At 40.4% G+C, this 17,896-nt stretch overlaps 1 protein-coding gene across 1 annotated transcript; it reads right to left on the reverse strand.

The window, feature by feature from the left end:
- Nucleotides 1-712: 712 nt before the first annotated feature.
- On the reverse strand, nt 713-9,225 carry PDK4 (pyruvate dehydrogenase kinase 4). Its single transcript, XM_062495073.1, has 11 exons — nt 9,084-9,225; nt 8,097-8,238; nt 6,994-7,065; nt 6,225-6,409; nt 5,707-5,796; nt 5,088-5,165; nt 4,382-4,458; nt 3,780-3,878; nt 3,381-3,491; nt 2,563-2,676; nt 713-1,615 (listed from the first exon to the last, which is right to left on the reverse strand). The coding sequence occupies exons 1-11, from the start codon at nt 9,223-9,225 to the stop codon at nt 1,472-1,474; spliced, it is 1,254 nt and encodes a 417-aa protein (XP_062351057.1). The 3' UTR covers nt 713-1,471.
- Between the last annotated feature and the right edge of the window lie 8,671 nt (nt 9,226-17,896).

Raw genomic sequence — 17,896 nt, forward strand, 5'->3', positions numbered from 1 at the left:
GATAATATGATAATTAGTAAAAAACCTTCAAGTAATATTCTACAGCCCTGATGAACTTTGACTGGCCAGCTTGGCAACATCCAGTAGTTTAGCATCTGTTAAATTTACCTTGCTTTACAAAAGTGAAAACACACAAAGATGGGCAAGAAAGAAGATTACTCAGAATGGAGCATTTTCTGATCAGCTCTCTCCCACTGGCACTGCTCCTGTGGGAATTCCCCCTATTTTGCTGCTCATAAAAGTTTTCCTGTAGTTTTCAGTGCTGATTATATTTTGAGACATTTCCTAAGCCATTTTCATCGCAATGAACAGTTCTTAGAATAGATTTTTACAGTTCCAAAACCACTCCTGAAAACCTTTCCAACAGACCTTCAGTGCCCACACAGAGCTTTCAGGGTATAGATACCCTATGTACAACTTTGAGCTGATGTGGTCCAATACAAATTTGAAAAAGACAATTGTCAGGTTTTGGTTTAGTGTATTGAGCCACTAATCTAACAGAACAACAGAAACAAACCACAAGACTGTGTTTTAAACATGCTGTTTTTCACAACATGCTTATACAATACGTATCACCAAACCTTTTCTGTTTCAACTTGCATATCTGACTTCAGCTCTTGGAAAATCCTAACTGACTTGGCACACATTCTCCACAATACAGGGACATAGGCTAGATGTACCCTAATGTCAGAGCTGTTACAACCAAGTAGCTTTCAACTTATTTCTAGTAGCTTTTAAAAATATCCTGATTTTCTTCGTTACCTTATGCATAGAAACCCTACTTAGCTGATTTCCCATGAACAGTTTAACATAAAATACCTACAATGTGACTCACAGAGCAAGGCATCATGTAAGAATTATTCCTGGAACAGCTTGTTTTTTTGTTTTTTTTTTAATGGGACCTCCTTACATATGGCAAACAGTTTCTCCCTACATACCAGGGCTCCTTTTCTTGCACTCAGGCTGTATTTGAATGCTGTTTGCATCTTGCTACAAGACTGCCATTTTAAGTGGATCTTTCCCAAATGTTATAAATACAACTTTAAAGTATGGATGATATCTATCTACCTGAGAAGTTCTGTAATAAGATGAACTGCTGATAACTATTCTAACAGAAAAATATGCATCTGCGTAACTCATTTATCAGTCAGTATTCAGAATTCAAGCATTAAACAGGATTTAAAAATTGCACACCTCTACCACGCCAAGTCTTTGATCATAGTAAAAAAATAGCTTCATTTTCCTCCATACATAGCTCTTCTTTAAAGACATAGGTGCTTCTATTTTCCTCATCCTGAAGTCCACAGCAAGGTTTCAGATTCAGTGCATACAGCTCAGATTTATAATACTCTTAATCTTTGTTTTCCTCTGCTAGTCCTGAAACTTGCTTGTTTGAAGGTAGATGAATACTTCCAAATGCTGTTCTTGAAGCCAGCTTGATCCCCTGGGGTGTCTCAATACCAGCTTCTCTTCACGAAGCTGCACTCTGCTTTGCCATGTTCTTTGGGCCTTTACTTGGGACACACCAGTCATCTGCCTCTGAGGTAGCCTGGTAATGCTTGGAAGCTGATTTGTTAAATACTGGGAGTTTTTCTACTGATTCTGTTGATAAGGCCTAAAAGTCAAGAAGGAACAGGTTACTATCTCTCAATAATATCACTTAGCAAAAATTAATTCAACATGCCTAAAGTGTTAAGCCAGTGACAGTACAAAACAAAGTTATTCACACAAACGTTTCTACAATAGATGCAGTTGTTTATGTGCTTCAGTATCTACGATTGCTTTGGGTAATTTGGTAGGACAAATGCAGTAACATCACATCCTATTTATGCATTTTTAACAGGCCTTAAGCAGTACCCTCTAACATGTTTTCAAGATGGTCCAGGAGTACATGGAACAGGACTTTGATTTGCAAAATGTCAGTGAAAATTCCAGTGAAATTTTTTCAATAAAAGTGTTACATATGTATAGCTGAACTGTCTCTTCCTTTCATACTACTTCTCTGATTGTGGTTCAGTGTTTTCAGTTTAGCAAGAGAAATTCAAAGCACGTTTTTCCCATGATTAAGCACAGAAAGGAGAAAAGAACATGTAGTGCTGTTTGCAGGTTTCTTATAGAAACAGCAGTGCAAGTTATATGCTCAGTGTTCAAAATTACTGATATCTGAATCCCACAGAGGGGCTATATGGCAGATGCTGATTAGCACCTTAAGGATTTAGTTTATATGGACTTTCTGGTTTTCAGAGTAAACGAACCAGATCTGTTGCTCACACCTTTACTTTGCTCTCTTCAAGGACTTTGCATTCCATGAACAAGTAGATAACATCTTAACACAATCTGAAAACCAACAGGGCTCTCACTAGTAGTTGTTCAAGTAGACTAGTCAAAGCCAAGTGAATTTTTTGATACCAGTTCAAAAACAGTTGCTAAATCTGTAATTTCTCAAGAAAAAACAAGAGCTGCTCATGAGCATAGAATCTGTCTACCTTAAAATGGTAACAAATAGTTATCCCAGTGCAGTAATGGTAGTAATCTTTTATTTAACTAAATTTAAATACATACCTTCAAGTAGATGATAGCATCTGTTCCATAACCACATATGGAGTAAAGGTTTAGATCTCCTTGAAAGTACTTAGCATAGAGACGAGAAATTGGCAAGCCATACCCAAAACCAGCCTAAAAATAAAGTACAATATAAAATTAATTATTTTTTACTAGCTCTAATGGCTAAAAGTTATGTAGCTGGAAGGTCTTCAGAGATTTTTGAGCTGTTAAAATATCCTTTGCATTTCTTCTTCTCTTAGAAGAAAACATAAATCTCTAATCAGTTTCGTAGAGAATGCTGAAGCTGACAATTAAAAACCCAAAATCACAAGAAAAAAGATCTCCATGATGAGGAAGGGTCTATATATATGTCCCACTTTTAAATAATATATTTCAGTATTTTTCCCTCCCTTGCTACTGCTAGTACAGCTTGATTAGTAAAAGGAGCTTGCTACTGGGAAACAAACATAATAACCTAAAAGAATGTTCCAGTTGTGCTTGCCTCCAGAAAGACCACATGATCTACATGTGTAAGTTTGAGGACTGAGTGGAGAGTGAAGACGAAGTAAATTAGTGTCATTGGAATGCAGGAAGAAAAAAAAAAAGAGGGGGGGTTAGAGTCAGATTGGAATGTTCTTTGTTTATGCCTTTAAAAGCTTATTTTTTGTTCATTAAGCTAAATACTAAAATTCTGTTTCAGAAAGTGTAAATTCATACTTATGGGGCTCAGTGAATGTTGGCATACCCCAGAAAGCTGCTGGATGGACACAGTGCTTCATTACTAACCCATCAACACTTACAACCTAATTGCAACAAGAGTATTGGAAGTATCTTACAAGAGGGGTATTTCGACCATCATCCACATTCGGCCTTGGTGCAGTGGAATACATGTAGCTGAACAGCTGCTCAATTTTCCTCACTGGAACACCACCTCCTCGGTCTGAGATCTGATTTAAGAGAGAATGGAGTTAACAACAAGCACGCATTAAGAATGGAATTTAAAATGCTGTTATTTGAACACACCTTTCCAACAGTCATAAATGCAAACATTGGTTTTGCAGCACATTATTTTTCAACTGATAATTGTGCTACATGGAGGCTCATATCAAGAGACGGTATGAGCTCTTGTGCTCATGTGTAGTTCTTCGACCTGTTCTCAGAGGCCAGATCTTTTAATAGAACCAGCTAAGCATGTATAATAACAAAGAGTACATTGTAGTAGGCCAACAAAATACCTTGATTGCCAGGTCTTCTTTCCCTAGAACAACTGTCACTTCAATCGGAGAAAGGGTAGGACTGTTTTCTTGGAACTCAACAGTTGCTCTCATTGAATTCTATGAAAAGAAGGTTACCATGATCAGAGATTGATGAATCCATGCACTTCAAACCATATCCCTTTTACATAGAGGCAGAATTATCCTCTATTCCTATCAGTGCCTGGTTTCCAAGGGACACACTCAGCATTTTGGCGTAATGGGAACAGAGGAGAGCTCACACCTAAAAGTGTCTAAGCACAGCCAAGACTCTTCTGAGTGAAAGATTACAATGTTCTTGCCCAGCATTAACTCAGGCACTGTAATCTAAATAACATAACTCCCTTAAAGTCAACAGGTTTCTGGAGAAGAGCAAAGTTCAGCAGCTGCTAAAGGCTGCCAGATTTCTGTACGTCATGTTGGCAATACTGAAGTTCAGTTGCACTCACTAATCTTAAATACATTCTGTCCACTCAAAAGAAAAGGCAGTAGGGCAAACCTGCAGATGTAATCTCTAAAAGCAGAAGGCTACTGGGGGTCACAACCCACATCCCATTTCACTCTCCCAGTTCATACTAACATACCTTAAAGAGCTCAAAAAGCATGTGAAAAAGATGAGATGGCACGTATACAATGCTAATTGGTTCTCCTGGAGCTTTCCCTAGAGGAAAGGAGAAGTAAAAACACTTAAAAGGGTGACGATATTTTTCTATATGGTATCCAAATTTTACAATGAGCAAGTTGCCCAAACAAACAAAAGAACAAACCAAGTTTCATTTTTGGTTTTCCCCACATCCAAAATTGGCAAACAGCTTTATGCATTCATAGATTGCAATTCATTAGATTGCAATTGCCACTTGCTGAGTAAGTTTCTTTTCAAATAAACAAAAAATCAAGTATTTATTCTCCTTTATAAATAAAGAATTTCAAACATTAAGCAGACTGCTTAATCAGACACTCAGCTCAGACCAGACCCAGCATTTCCATCAGCAACCCCAGTTCCTCACTCCAGATATGGAGGTCCTCTCTAGCAACTTCTCATATTACTTTAAGTACAGGTTTGTCCAACTTTTCTCAACTTTATAAATGGTACCTCAAAAATGTTGTGTTTAAGATACACTAGCATTTGAGTTTTAACATGGGAAGTTAAATGAGGTGCCTTTAATAGAAAATGAAGAGGAACTAGCCTGAGTCAGATCAACTGGTATGTGCACTAAGGTTTCAGAATTGGGAGTCTTTTGACTCTGTAAAAGAAGCAGGCTGGCTACCAACAGGAAGCTCTCATCTTACCGTTTACTTGAGTAAGTTTCAATTCTGGAGATGTTAAATAATACTGGTCACACAACATCTTGGAACTTTCATAAGCATCTGAAATAATTATTTAAATAAATTATGTAAAGTATAATATCAATGCAATGTAAACAATCATTCTAATGCATGGCAAATACAGCTTTTAACCACGTTAGCTATAAGGTGTTAGATAGCCTAAGACATAGCCAAGGGAATGTGTGTCAAGAGAATGACAACATTGCATCCACTGCATGCACTAAAAATTGAGAACAATGGGCAATTACAGAAGCATGAGCAAATCTTTGGATAGTTTGATAACTGCATGGAACAGATGCATCTGTTATCCCCCAGTAGGTAAAACCAATCTCAACACCTCAGACAACTTCAACTCCTACCTAATCTGTCACTTGTTAGGACTTACTCTAACATATTTTTTTACTGATACTTTGTATTTTACCTTCTGTCCTCTAAAAGCTCATGCTTTGATAAGACTGCTTTCAGCTATTTCAATTAAAGCCAGCCAGCATCCTTTACAGCAGAAGTTGGTTTCCCAGACTGCTTGCGATCAGATATAGATACTGATCAGGAAGAGAAAAGTTAAAGCTCTAAGAATACGCACCATTCACTACTTCAACAACATCACAGCAAGGATCAATACTTCCAATGTGCCTTGGGTGCCCCGAGCGAGATTTATCATCAAAAAGAAGAGCTGTTTGGCATGAGAACAATACAACATTTAATCCCAAATACTGTGTTATATAAAAAAGCCCCAAAATTGAGACTAATACAGTGTGATCGCAACATGTAATCACAAAATACTGAATGTTGTTTATGCCTTTTGTGAGTTAAAATGCTATCTACTGCCAGCAAACTACGCTGGCTTTTCTGCAGCTCACATCTAAAGATTTTTCAGACATAAAGAACGATATCTCTACATATTCCACAGAAGAGTTATTTCAATTATTCTCTAGTCTAGAAAACAAGTTCTCATTGCTCTTTTAAGTGATAGATTCAGTTTCTAACTTTTCAGCGTCACAAAATCATGTGAAACAGTTGTCCAGCAGTTTAAAGAAGTGTTTACATTAACATGTTACTCATTAGGTTGAAATTTTTTCTCAGGTAAAAACTTCTACTTACTGTGTTGGTTCATTAGCATCCGGGTGGAAATACGGCTCATGTAAAAACGATCCAAAAAATACTGGATGTTTTGATTGGTGACAGGATCTACTTTAAAAGTGTCTTTGTATTCAATTATTCCTTGTGCCATCGTAGGAACCACATCATGATGTCTGTTTCGGACTCTAATTAGAGTATCTATAAAGCTAGTTTAAAAAGAGATCTTTTTAGAACATTATTCTCAGACTACATAGAAGCAAGCTTCGTATAACGTAATTATCTACTCTAGCACCAGCACATGTCAGTACTTAACAGCCTTAATACTAAAATACAGTGTGGTTTTTGTTACTCTTTTGAAAGTAATTCCTCACTGACCTAACACAGAAGTATTTGGCATTTTAAAACAAAAGGTATAATGAGCCATATCAAATTCACCACCTGTTCACTCATTTATGGAGCAGAGGAAAATGTAAGGAAAGAAAAAAATCCCAAGATGACACCTTGGAAACAAGAAAAGCTATGACTTCACAGACAGGTGGGTTTTTTTTAATTTCTCTGTCATGAGAAATAGCTCAAGGGGTAATATGACCTTGAAATTAGGCTGCAGTGGGTCACATCTATTTGCAATACTGCTAAACATGGTCAGAGATTTTAACCAGCTTGTTCTATGTTCAGCTCTTTCTACTAGATTATCAAATTCAGCTCATCATGGCTATCAGTATGAAGAGAATATATTGTGATAAGTAGAATGCGAACTAAAAAGTTCAAAGAAAAAGAATGAAAAGCTTACTCAGATAAGACTTTTTGGTCATCTGGGCTTTTCTGATGGAACTCAATCAACTCCTTTAGGCTTTGGAGGTACCTATTGAACAAAAACACAAGACATATATGCTATTAATTTGATTTTTATTTATCTAGAAATATGAAAAATACTTTGTCTTGTGCACATCATTACTCCTAACAAGTCATCTAGAAGTTTTAAGTATGTTTGAAATATCCAAGTTACAACCAACAATGGAATTACAGATGGACACTTCTTGACTGCCTGAACTCCAGAAGTTTTAAGTCTTTTCTTGTGCCTACCACCAGAGATGAATCTAAAGCCTCATTTAAGGTAGGTAGGATCCCCTTATAATTCTTGAGAAGAGATGTATTTCAAAAGCAGATCCAAATGACAATGGCAATCAGGAAGCCACTTAAGCAATTTTTTTTTCCAAATCTGATCAGCTTTGGCAGAAGCTAAGTATCAGAGCTTCTTGCATTAACATCTGACAGCCCTGACGCATATGGCAAAGGCACAACAGTTTGCTATATTAAGAAGAGTTTCTAGATCTCACTCGAATACTTCTGCTCTTTATGTCAGCCATCCTGGCAAATGCTGTAACTGTGCCAGTAAGCACAGGTTAAATCAGATTCAACCACTGTTGTCAACTGCAGAGATTATGTTAACTGAATTTCAAATACTTGCTGCACAGGTCAAGGCAATATACTTTGGAATAGAAGCTCTGTTAGTAACTCCATCAGTGAGAGATCAAAACAAGTACAGAGCCTGCTTTCCCATTTTGTGTGGGTCTCAAGAGTCTGTAATGCTGTGTGGAAACTGAACATATTTTCTGCCTTCTTAAAGCAGTAAAATTTGCTCTATTAGCTATTTCAAACTGCTCCCCGTCCCCCACACCTATTTAAAGATAACAATATAACCATATTGCTTTTCAATTTAATCTTAGTGTGCCAGAAAAGGACAACGTGTAACAGCTTGCAACTCAGATTTGATGAAGGAGATGCATTTCCACTGCATTTTGTTAGGCTTTCTACTATTCAAAAAAGTCTGTAACAACAAAGTTCCCAAAGCTGTGTTACTTTCCATGCTGAATTCAAGCAGTTCATACTTACCAGCTTTTTACTAATTTTACTGATGGAGTGCCTAGTAGTTTATCAGGAAGAAGATCAATTTCTTTCAGAATATTTGCAAACCTCACAGGAAGTTCTTGTCGCAAAAATGAGAAAGAAGTTCTCTCACATCCATTAGTTGAGCCTTTGAATAAATAAAAAAACAAAGCTTCTGTTTAAGGACGTTTCAAGATGCAAACACAGACTGATGACTTTTCCGTAAACTTCAGGACTCTGTTCCTCTGCAATCATGAGGCTTTTACCGGCCAGCTCACCAAAGTGTTAGGTGTTACATGTTTGTGCTGAACGCTGTTTTCATGACAGTAAGACACAGCGTGTACCCGGACGGAATACTTGTACAGCTCCCACTTAGCCATCAGACTTAATTGCAATCCCCAAAGAAGCACTCCGGTCTCTGTAAACAGGAGGTTGCTCGGGGTGACGCCTGGCAGTATCATGCGCGCACAGAGCGGCCAAAGCGATAATGGGATCTGGGAACAGCGCGTCCGCTCCGCTCGATGGCTCCTCCCGACTCCGGGTGCGCGGAGCGCGAACACGCCCCGCAGCCCGTGTCCCTCTGATGCTCGCACCCTACGAACACCGCCCGAACAGTGTTGTAGCGCATCTTCAGCTCCCATGCCGGCACTCACAGGTCTCCAGCCCCTGGCACCTGGCCGGCGGGTCACTGCGGCCCGGGTTGCCGCCCGAGGCGACCTCCCGCCACCACCCTGGGGCCGGCAGATTCCCAGCGGGGATGGGAATACCCGGCGGGGCCGCTCCCCTCCTCCGTCCCGGCGCTGGGCAGCCGAGCCGGGGGGCGGCAGAGGCTTCAGCAAAGGCTGAGCGCGGATCCCTCCAGACGGGATCGCCGCCTCCTCCGGCCCGCAGAGCGCCGCTCCCGCACCCCTCCCCCAGGGAAACAAACCTCCGAGCCCCGGACCGGGGCTGCCACCCCAGCCCTGACCTCCCCCCGCTCCTCCCGACTCTCACCGAAATCCAGCAACTGCTTGATGGAGAGCGGGGAGGGGGAGAAGCGAGAAAACTGCTCCACCTCCTGCGGCAACCGGCCGCTGCCGGCACCGGCCCCTGCCAGTGGGGCGGCGCTGCGGAGGGCAATCCGGGCGGCCTTCATCGCTACCGGGGCGGCGGGTGCGTGGCGAGTAAAGCGATCGGAGAGCGAGCGGGCAGCCCCCTGCCTGCGGGACCGTCGCTATCCCGTCGCCTGTGGCCGGCGCTTCACGTGTCGCCTCTATTTACAATCGCAGCAGGGCGGGGCCCGGGTAGGCCGTGCCCCCGCCGGGCGCCTCGTGACACCGCTGGCGGCGCTGCCCGTGCCCTCCGTGCCGGCCCGGCGGGCGCTCAGCCAGCGGCACGGCAAGCGCCAGGGGGACAGCCGCGGGGCCAGGGCGCACGGGGCGGTGCTGCTGCTGCTGGGCCGCCAGCGGTGACCTTGTGCACCGGGCAGGGGCCGGGCGAGGCCGGCAGGGTGGCCGTGCCCAGCTGCGAGGGCACCGTGCTGCTACCAGCCCTCATGGGGTCCGGCCCTGTACGGGCTGTGCACAGGCTCACGATGGGAGCCATGGGCCAGCGTGAGGGGGCGCGGTGGTGCCTGGGGAGTTGTGTGTGTGTGTGTGCACTCATACAGGGGGTGATGGCAGTGCTGCCCAGGGAATTGTGTGTGTGTGTGCACTCATACAGGGGGTGATGGCAGTGCTGCCCAGGGAGTTGTGTGTGTGTGTGCACTCATACAGGGGTGATGGCAGTGCTGGTACTGACAGGGTAGCTCCAGGGTCGGTGTAGAGGCTGCATGGAAGGAAAAGGGAGCCATATGAGATCCCAGCCGCAGGGTTCAGGCTGTTGACATGTAGGTCATGGCTGTGACCTGGTTAGTAGTGACCAAATACCCGAGGACAGCTGTGCTAGTGACGCACTGCCCCCAGATCATCATGTGGCCTTTATTTACTGTCACTAGAGCTGACCTAAGAAGGGGATGACACAGTGCTCTCAGGGACAGCTCATCTCCCAGGGTCACAGTCGATCTGGGAAAAGCCCCCTCACCTTTCCTCTCTGCTGGAGAAGGAGCTTGGATCTCCAGTGATGTCTGGCCTTTTCCCAACATGTCAAGTCCAGTTCACTGAGGGTAGGGTTTGCATAATACATTGAAGAACAGAATTAATATCAGTGGAGGGCTTTGGACATCTGAAAACTTGGTCTGTAACAGCAGGAGTATGTGGCAGTAAAATAATACAAAATAATTGTGCCCTAATATTTGCATACATCTCCCCAGTCCAATTTTATATGCATGTATTTACACACACAAACATGTAAACTGTTTTTCAAGGGAAGGAAGATCAAATTCCTCACGGAAGATCTGTGCACTTAGTTTAGTAGACAGAGGAAAATACTTTAGCTTGTCATTAGACTGCTTTTTGAACTTTATCTCCTTTTTGTCTTCCCAGTGTATCTGTTAACCCTACTTAAGGTTCTACTGCCACTGTACTTTATGTTTTACTATTTTATTGCTCCCTGTTTTATTATTTTATTGGGAGAGCTATTTTGTTATTTTTCCATGAAATATATTCTGGTTTACTGCAGTGATTGAAAGTTGGCATATGAAATGTGAAGTGAAGCAAAATTTCGACATCAAATAGCAGTAAATGTAATGACTTTGATTTTTCCTATCCTTACTAGAAGTTAAAAAGTTAAGAGTTTGGGTTTGCTTTTAACTGTTTCAACTTGGTTTGCCTGCAGGTTGCAGATGAGTCATAGAAGTGAAAATATATTAAACATTTGTTTGAACCATGAAACCTGTAGGATGGCTTTTATTTTGTTCCACTTTCTTCCTGAAGCCACTAATCAGTGACAAGCAGGAATCTCAAAATTAATTCTTTGCAATAAAATCTGGGTCAGGAAGTTCTGTGCAGTAGGCAGTTATTGAAATATAAGGTCACTATTTCTATTCCTACAAGATACTTATTTTAATCAGTAGGTGTGCTGAGCCTGCTTAATATAAGTAACTTGAATATCCTTTGTGTAGTCTGAATAGGGAAATCATCTATTAAGAACAATTTTTGTTATTTGCATTAATCTTCTTTACAGGAACTTGTTTTCTTATTGTTTTCCTGGTAGTTATATGCAGTAAGGTATGAACAAATATCTTACATATTCAGTTTAGCTGTGAACAAAGGTAAAATTGTAGTTGCAGGAAATACAGGAAGCGTGTGGCTTTCCTCATTTGTTTAAAGGACATGGCTCCAGTAACTCAAAATCTGGGTGTTTTTCCAATCAAAACAAACTTCTACAAGAATTTTACACATCAGCAGCACAACTGAGATTTTTTTTTGCTCCAAGGAGCTTCTAAAAGAAGCGTGTCTCCTTCATAATTCAGATTTGCTTCTTGCACTTTGTATGATGGTTATATGTTACAGGAGGTTCTGAACAACATAAATTTCCATTCTTGCATATATAAATTATATATATGGGAAGTAATTGTTATGGATGTTCTGAATGTTTAGCAAGGCAGCTAAGTTTTAGCACAAGTCTAACAATCTATGAGGATTCACCATCAACCTGCAGGTGAAGTAGGCTGCGAAAATTGTAACCACTTCATATAATGCCTCCATATATCCTATCTTTAGCAGTGTTCTCACTTTATTTCCTCTCCAAACCACCATTTCACCCTCCTGAAACATGTGACAGTTTTAAATGTGGGGGGGGTCTCATTTCTGCTGATTAGGTATTTTAACTTTCCTCTTCTGAACTGCCCTGGGGCAAGTTTTGAAAAGGCAGTAACAACACTTGCAGTTGCTTGGTCACAGTAATGTTTTGCTGAGTGTGTTTGAGAAAATGGAGCTGCGTTAACATTCTGCTTTTTTCCACAACAGATGGGTCCAGAAGAGTGGAATGAATGGAGCCTGGATTCCTGTCCATTTGTCTCCTAATAGCTCTCCATTGCAATCAGCTGTCTCCTTGCCCCTGCCGGAGACACACTGTGCTGTACTTAGGTCAGAACCGTTCCTGGTCAGCCAGCATGTGTAATAACTGACCATGTTGCTGATGTCTCGTAGAAGGAATCATGCTTGCTTTTGCCCTACCTTTTTCTCTGTGGGGACAAAAATGTAAGGCTCTTTTTCCTAAACCAACAAGTGCTGGAGACCCAATAGGATGTGCTGGGATGAGTGCCCTCTCCTGACCTGCTAGAACACATGGGAGGACTATTGGTGAGGTTGCTGCTCTCTAGTAGAATGAGTCTGGTTGAGTTTCCCCTCCCTTTTATCCACTGTGGAGCAAAATTCTAATATCTCCTCCCTAAACCTAGTTTGTACAGAGTTTGTAGGGAGTTGATTAAATGTTCAAATTTGGTTGAAATGCTTAGGAGGGACAGTATGGCAAACAGGTGGAGAGGCAACATCATCAAAGTTTTTTCTCTTACAGAACCAGACTATCATTTTCTGCTAGGGACAAAGACAACTTCTAATTCAGCTTTTTTAAGGGAGGGTAAATGATAACCCAGGAGAAGCAGTGAGTCTGGGTGGAAATTAATGGTAGCTCTAGGAAGTTTTGAATGTAAGCGGAAGGAGTAGTCTGGTGACAAGTGCATGAGTCGTATTCGCAGCACCTCGAGAAATTTCCAGCAGTACCAAGGGCAAATCGCTCACCCTCCGCCTGCAGATGGGTCTGCATTTATGGAATTGGATTGCTACTTTAACCTACTAATACGTTTGCTTTCTAAATATTTATGTGGCCCTTTTCATGGAAAAAAAAAGACAGAAATAGCATTACAAACAAGGGTCATATCTTCCCGTTCTCGTCTTTCTGTCACCTGACCCTGCTGCCACACAAGCTGTCGAGCTGCTGGGGACTCCCAGTACAGCCAAAACAGGCAAAGTAGGTGAAAGGTTGTGGAGGAGCACACAAACAAGCTGGCGTGCCTCTTCAGTAGTTCAGTGAGGGAAAGGTTCTGCAGCTGCTCCAGCACTTACACAATCTCCCACGGCTGCTCATAGCTTGCAAAAGTCAAGAGTACAGTAGCTGGATCATTTTACAGCTTGGAGCTGTAAACATGGCAACTCAGCAGCCCTGAACAGGAGACACCCTTTTTCCTTGTTCCCTGCCTTTGTTCCCCATGTCTGAAATTAACTGTTAACTCCTTTAAAATCATGGAAAATGAGACTGGATTGTGGGTTTCAAAATTGCTTTTCCAAAAAATAGCTAGAGACTTGCACGAGATTAACTGTGGGTGTTAAAACTGGGAGTGTAGAGATACCTAAGGGGAAAAAAAACTGTTTTGGAGTACAGCTGTACCATTCAGGAAATAAAGCTAGGACTCAAACTGTGATAAAAGTAGGACTCAAAAATATTTATCTTGAAATACTTGTCACAATTCAGGAGGCTGCTTACTAAGTAGGGGAATAGTAATCTTCATCCAAGTACACCATTGCAGAGGAAATAAAGGTAGACTTTCAGGGTTGTCTGGTACTGATCTCAAGTACATAGCTAGACACAAAATAATGTCCTTTTCCAGCCTCAGCTGACTACCATAGCTGTTCTTGTGGAAGAGCACGTGGCATCCTCCATGAGAGCTGCAGATGCGAGGAAAATAAAGAGCAAAGATATCATCAGGACAGCTGCCACTTTGGGCCATGGCTGCCTTTACTGTGAACAGCCCTGCTCTGGAGAAGATTACCTGGGAAAAAGTCAGAGGAAAAGTTAATTTTACCAAAAGAGTATATCTTTTAAGGTCTAAATATGTTTCATCTGATCAGTTGTATTTTTCTGTAGGAATATGGAAATGGGATTAGTGGAACAAGATATTTCAAATTGAATGTTTTGGATTTGACATCTTAGGAAACACCTCATCCTGAGAAGGAGTTCTAGCTTCACCTGTAGTGGGTCAAGGGCTTTGAACAGGTACATGTACTGCTTTTGTTTTTCAGAGTACATCATTTTGGGTGAAGAGGAGATATTTTTGCTAAGTTTTCTATCAGATACGCTTGATACTGTTGACTGTAGCAGGACAATTGGTAAATGAGATGTGGTGGCTTGAGTTTCTGCTCTGGACTGGAGCCTGAAACTGTTACTCCAGGTTATGTTGTCTGAGGTTGATCTTAGAAAGCATTCCCAGTTGTTTCCTCTCAGCATTTCCTTCATCAGATTTGAAAGAGTTTATTTTCTTTTAGTGTACACATCATATGAACTTGAATGAGAAGTTTAGTCTAGGAAATAGTAAACCAAAACATCATCTAGAAAAGGGCTCTCTATAGTATTCCCTGGCCATTCTTTCAAAAGGCTTATGGTACCTCTGGAATGCCACTTATCCTTAGTGCTTTGAATTACCCAAGGGAAGTTTGGTTTTTGTTTGTAACATCCTGATCGTTACTGTTGAAGTGTGAATTCACAGACACTAATCAGTTGTTCTCATCAAGACTGAGTTTCTATAACATACTCTACAGGAGTTGTCTACACAGTAGGTCTATGAAGTCTGTGGGAGTTTTCTTATTTGATGAAATCTATAGCCACAGGCTAAGCTGTGATAACTGCTATTAAATATGAAAATGTAACTTGTGTGTTAAAATATTCCTGATAAAGAGCCAGTACAATAAAAAATGTTGCACCGCACAATTAAAATGCTTTACCTTTGGGTCCAAGTAAGTGCAAAATGTTTTTGTGTTGTTACTAACAGGTAATGGGTAAATTGCCAATGCAACATTGCTGGAACATTAACAACAGTTTAAACAAAGCAACTCTCCCTTTCTCCATTTATTGTGGTGAAATCTCATGGTATATTAGACAAAATCCGCAGTTTTGCTATGCAGCATTAAGTATGTTTTCTTGTTACTGTAATTATTTTCATATTATTTATTACTCTATCTACTTTGGTGTTTTCAAATTCAATTTTCAATGTAATGCTTATCTAATAGTCACTGAAATGAAAAACAAAATCACCAGAGCTATGGTGATACTTGATTTCCAAGATTTCTTTCTACCTAAAGTGACATAAAAACCCACACTTGTTCAATATTTCTTCGTTTCATTTACTGAAATTACACCAGTATTCTAAATTTACTATGGTGGTTACATTTATTTGTAGGCATTGAACATACATTTCATTTTGCTTCTGTATAGTAAAAGACCCCTAGATACCAAAAAATACTGAAGGAAGAAAGTACTGAAATATTTACCTATTTAGCTTAAAATTATGTTCAAATACAAGTCTTGATTCTCTATTATTTGGGGCATTATATCTAGGTAAAAATAATCAGCAATAAGTTTTCAAGCATTGGTCTCAAAAAGCCACCTTTGAAAGAAAATATTTTAACATACTCACAGGAGGATAAAGTCTGTGAAATGGAGATGAAAAATATCTTTGTTGTGAGACCAATTGAATTACAAATTTAGTTTGAAAAAATATATTAAGATACATTTTCACTGCACAAAACCAGATTCACTAAAATGTGAAAGATCTCAATTTATACCATATAAGAAGCAGCATAATTTCTTCTTACATTCTCACACAACTACTGTTGAAGTGAGAGTTGTTAAGCCTTCCATTTTGTGGATACTCGTTATGAATACATTCTTAAGAAAAGTTGAATATTTGGGCATTTCCTCATTCCCAGAAAGAAATACAAGTTTCTTCTTCTCTGTTTCAACAGTACTGGAGAAATGTTTTGAAATTGTAATATTCAGGTACAGAAATAAATCCAAGGTAAACAACCTTGAAGATACTCTAGACAAAAGAAAACTTGGTAATCACCACAGGAGCCCTTGTTAGCTTTCAGCAGTTTCTGAGAGGGAGGGATGAGCTTTCCCCTTCATTGGGTGTTGGAGAACCAGTTTTCCTTCTGCTTTTTGCTCCAGACATGCTACATGGAATCCTGAAAACAAGCTCCTTATTTGCAACTCCCTATATGCTGAAGCTTAGGAAGGACAGGTAAGAATGTTATCAAAGAAGCAATGTGGGATATAATTGGAGTAAGATACTGAAATGAATATTGCAGGGGAGTGTTGCCATGCTAAAGTAAGCAAGTGTATCTGTGTTTATTTTTATTGGAATTTTGGGCTTATGGCATGCACATCAAATGATGTACATGCTTGTCATCTCTCATGTATGGAAACAGTTTTTAAATTCTAAGCATTTCAGTTAAAAGAAGTCAAATCAAATCAATGCCAAGAATGCTAATTAGGATGTAATTTTTGCTGAAAACTACCTTCTTCTAGGCCTTGGAGAAAAGCACAGTGATTTAGTAAAACTGAACAAATAAAGACATTTCTATCACATTTGCCTTAGTCAAGTCTTCATTAAATTTTCCCTCTTTTTGTGAAATGCATTAAGTGGATATGGTATTATTTTCCCTTTCCATGAGAAAGACTCAAAAAAGTGTTGGACTGCATTTTGAGAAGCAGTCTGTAGTTTTGTTTGGGTACTTCTGGCTGCTTATTAAAGTGTGCAAGACCTTCCAGGTCTGAGGAATTTCAGTCAGAGTTGTGAACCCATAGCACCTTGAGAAATTAGGTGCTAGGTCTGGCCAACATGCTGAATTGAACTACTGTTGAAAACTTGGGCTAAATTTCCATCTGAAGTCACTCAAAGAGAACAGAGCATTTTGACTCCAAGAATTTTCTCTTTTAGATAAAAAGGGTGTCCCTATTTAACAATCCCAGGAGAAAAGTATCTAATATTGTACTTTAGAAGCATCCAGATAATTCCAGTCCTTTACAGTCAGTTCATGTTTCAAATCCTGTACCAAATGCTCAAATCCTTGGACTAGAGAAGACCCAGAGGGAACTCATAAAATTATATAGGAAAGGCACCAATTCACTCTCACTGAGAAGTAATTTGGTTTGGTTTAGTAACCTGTGAAATAGTTCTGTAAAATTATGAACTTTAGGGAAACTGTAAAGAGTGTGATTATTGACATCTACTGTAGGTGACCTTTATGTGCTGAAAAGATCACAAGGTAGTAAAGACAAAAAAATTACAACCTCCTTCTTCTCTCTAATGGTCTGAAATTGAAAAATTGGATCTATTGAACCCCAGTTAAAGTTAGGACAGCCAAATAAAACAAGGCTACAACCTACAACTTGCAGTTTTCCAAGTATGTAATTTATATACTTTAGAGACTAAATGCTGCTTCTCGAGGGAGTTGTGAGTCGCTACTCTCACCTGAACATAAATGACTTCATGTTATTTCCATCAATTCACTACCTCTTCCATTAACTTGCCCCACTATGGTAAAGAAACGTATCCCAGCATTTCTAAGGAATAGATGTACACGTGCAGATCATCCAAAGCTGTTTGCTCCTGATTCTTTTCTCAGGGCTGTGATAAGGGCTGTGTGCCTTGCTATCTTTCCTACTTCTCAGTATCTTTTCTGGCTGTTCTTTCTTTGCTGTTTATGTTAACATAATCTAAGCTCCTGGCAGTTTTATGAAATCTGTACTGGTATTGATCAACTTGCAGGATATGGCAAACGCCTTAACGTCACAGTTGCTGGCATTACAGCATTATGTAGCAGCTAACATTCCTAGTACATTAGCTGTGCATATGACCTTTTAACTCTCCTTAAAAGCATCTCACAGTTGTCCTGAGTCAGTGTGCCAGTTGCCACAGTGGTCTGAGTGTGGCATTTTAAATGTCCCTCATCATCTTGATAAGGGACCAAAAAGGCAGTAGCGTGACACTGGGTATGCCCTATAACACAGACATTGCCCAAGTGTGCTGGATGCTGGGAAATGCTGAAGGGTGGCCCAGACCAGAGCCAGAATAGCATTGCTTTCCTCGATGTAAATATCCCCTAACA

This window comes from Cinclus cinclus, chromosome 1 (assembly GCF_963662255.1).
Source record: "Cinclus cinclus chromosome 1, bCinCin1.1, whole genome shotgun sequence".
Classification (NCBI taxonomy): domain Eukaryota; kingdom Metazoa; phylum Chordata; class Aves; order Passeriformes; family Cinclidae; genus Cinclus; species Cinclus cinclus.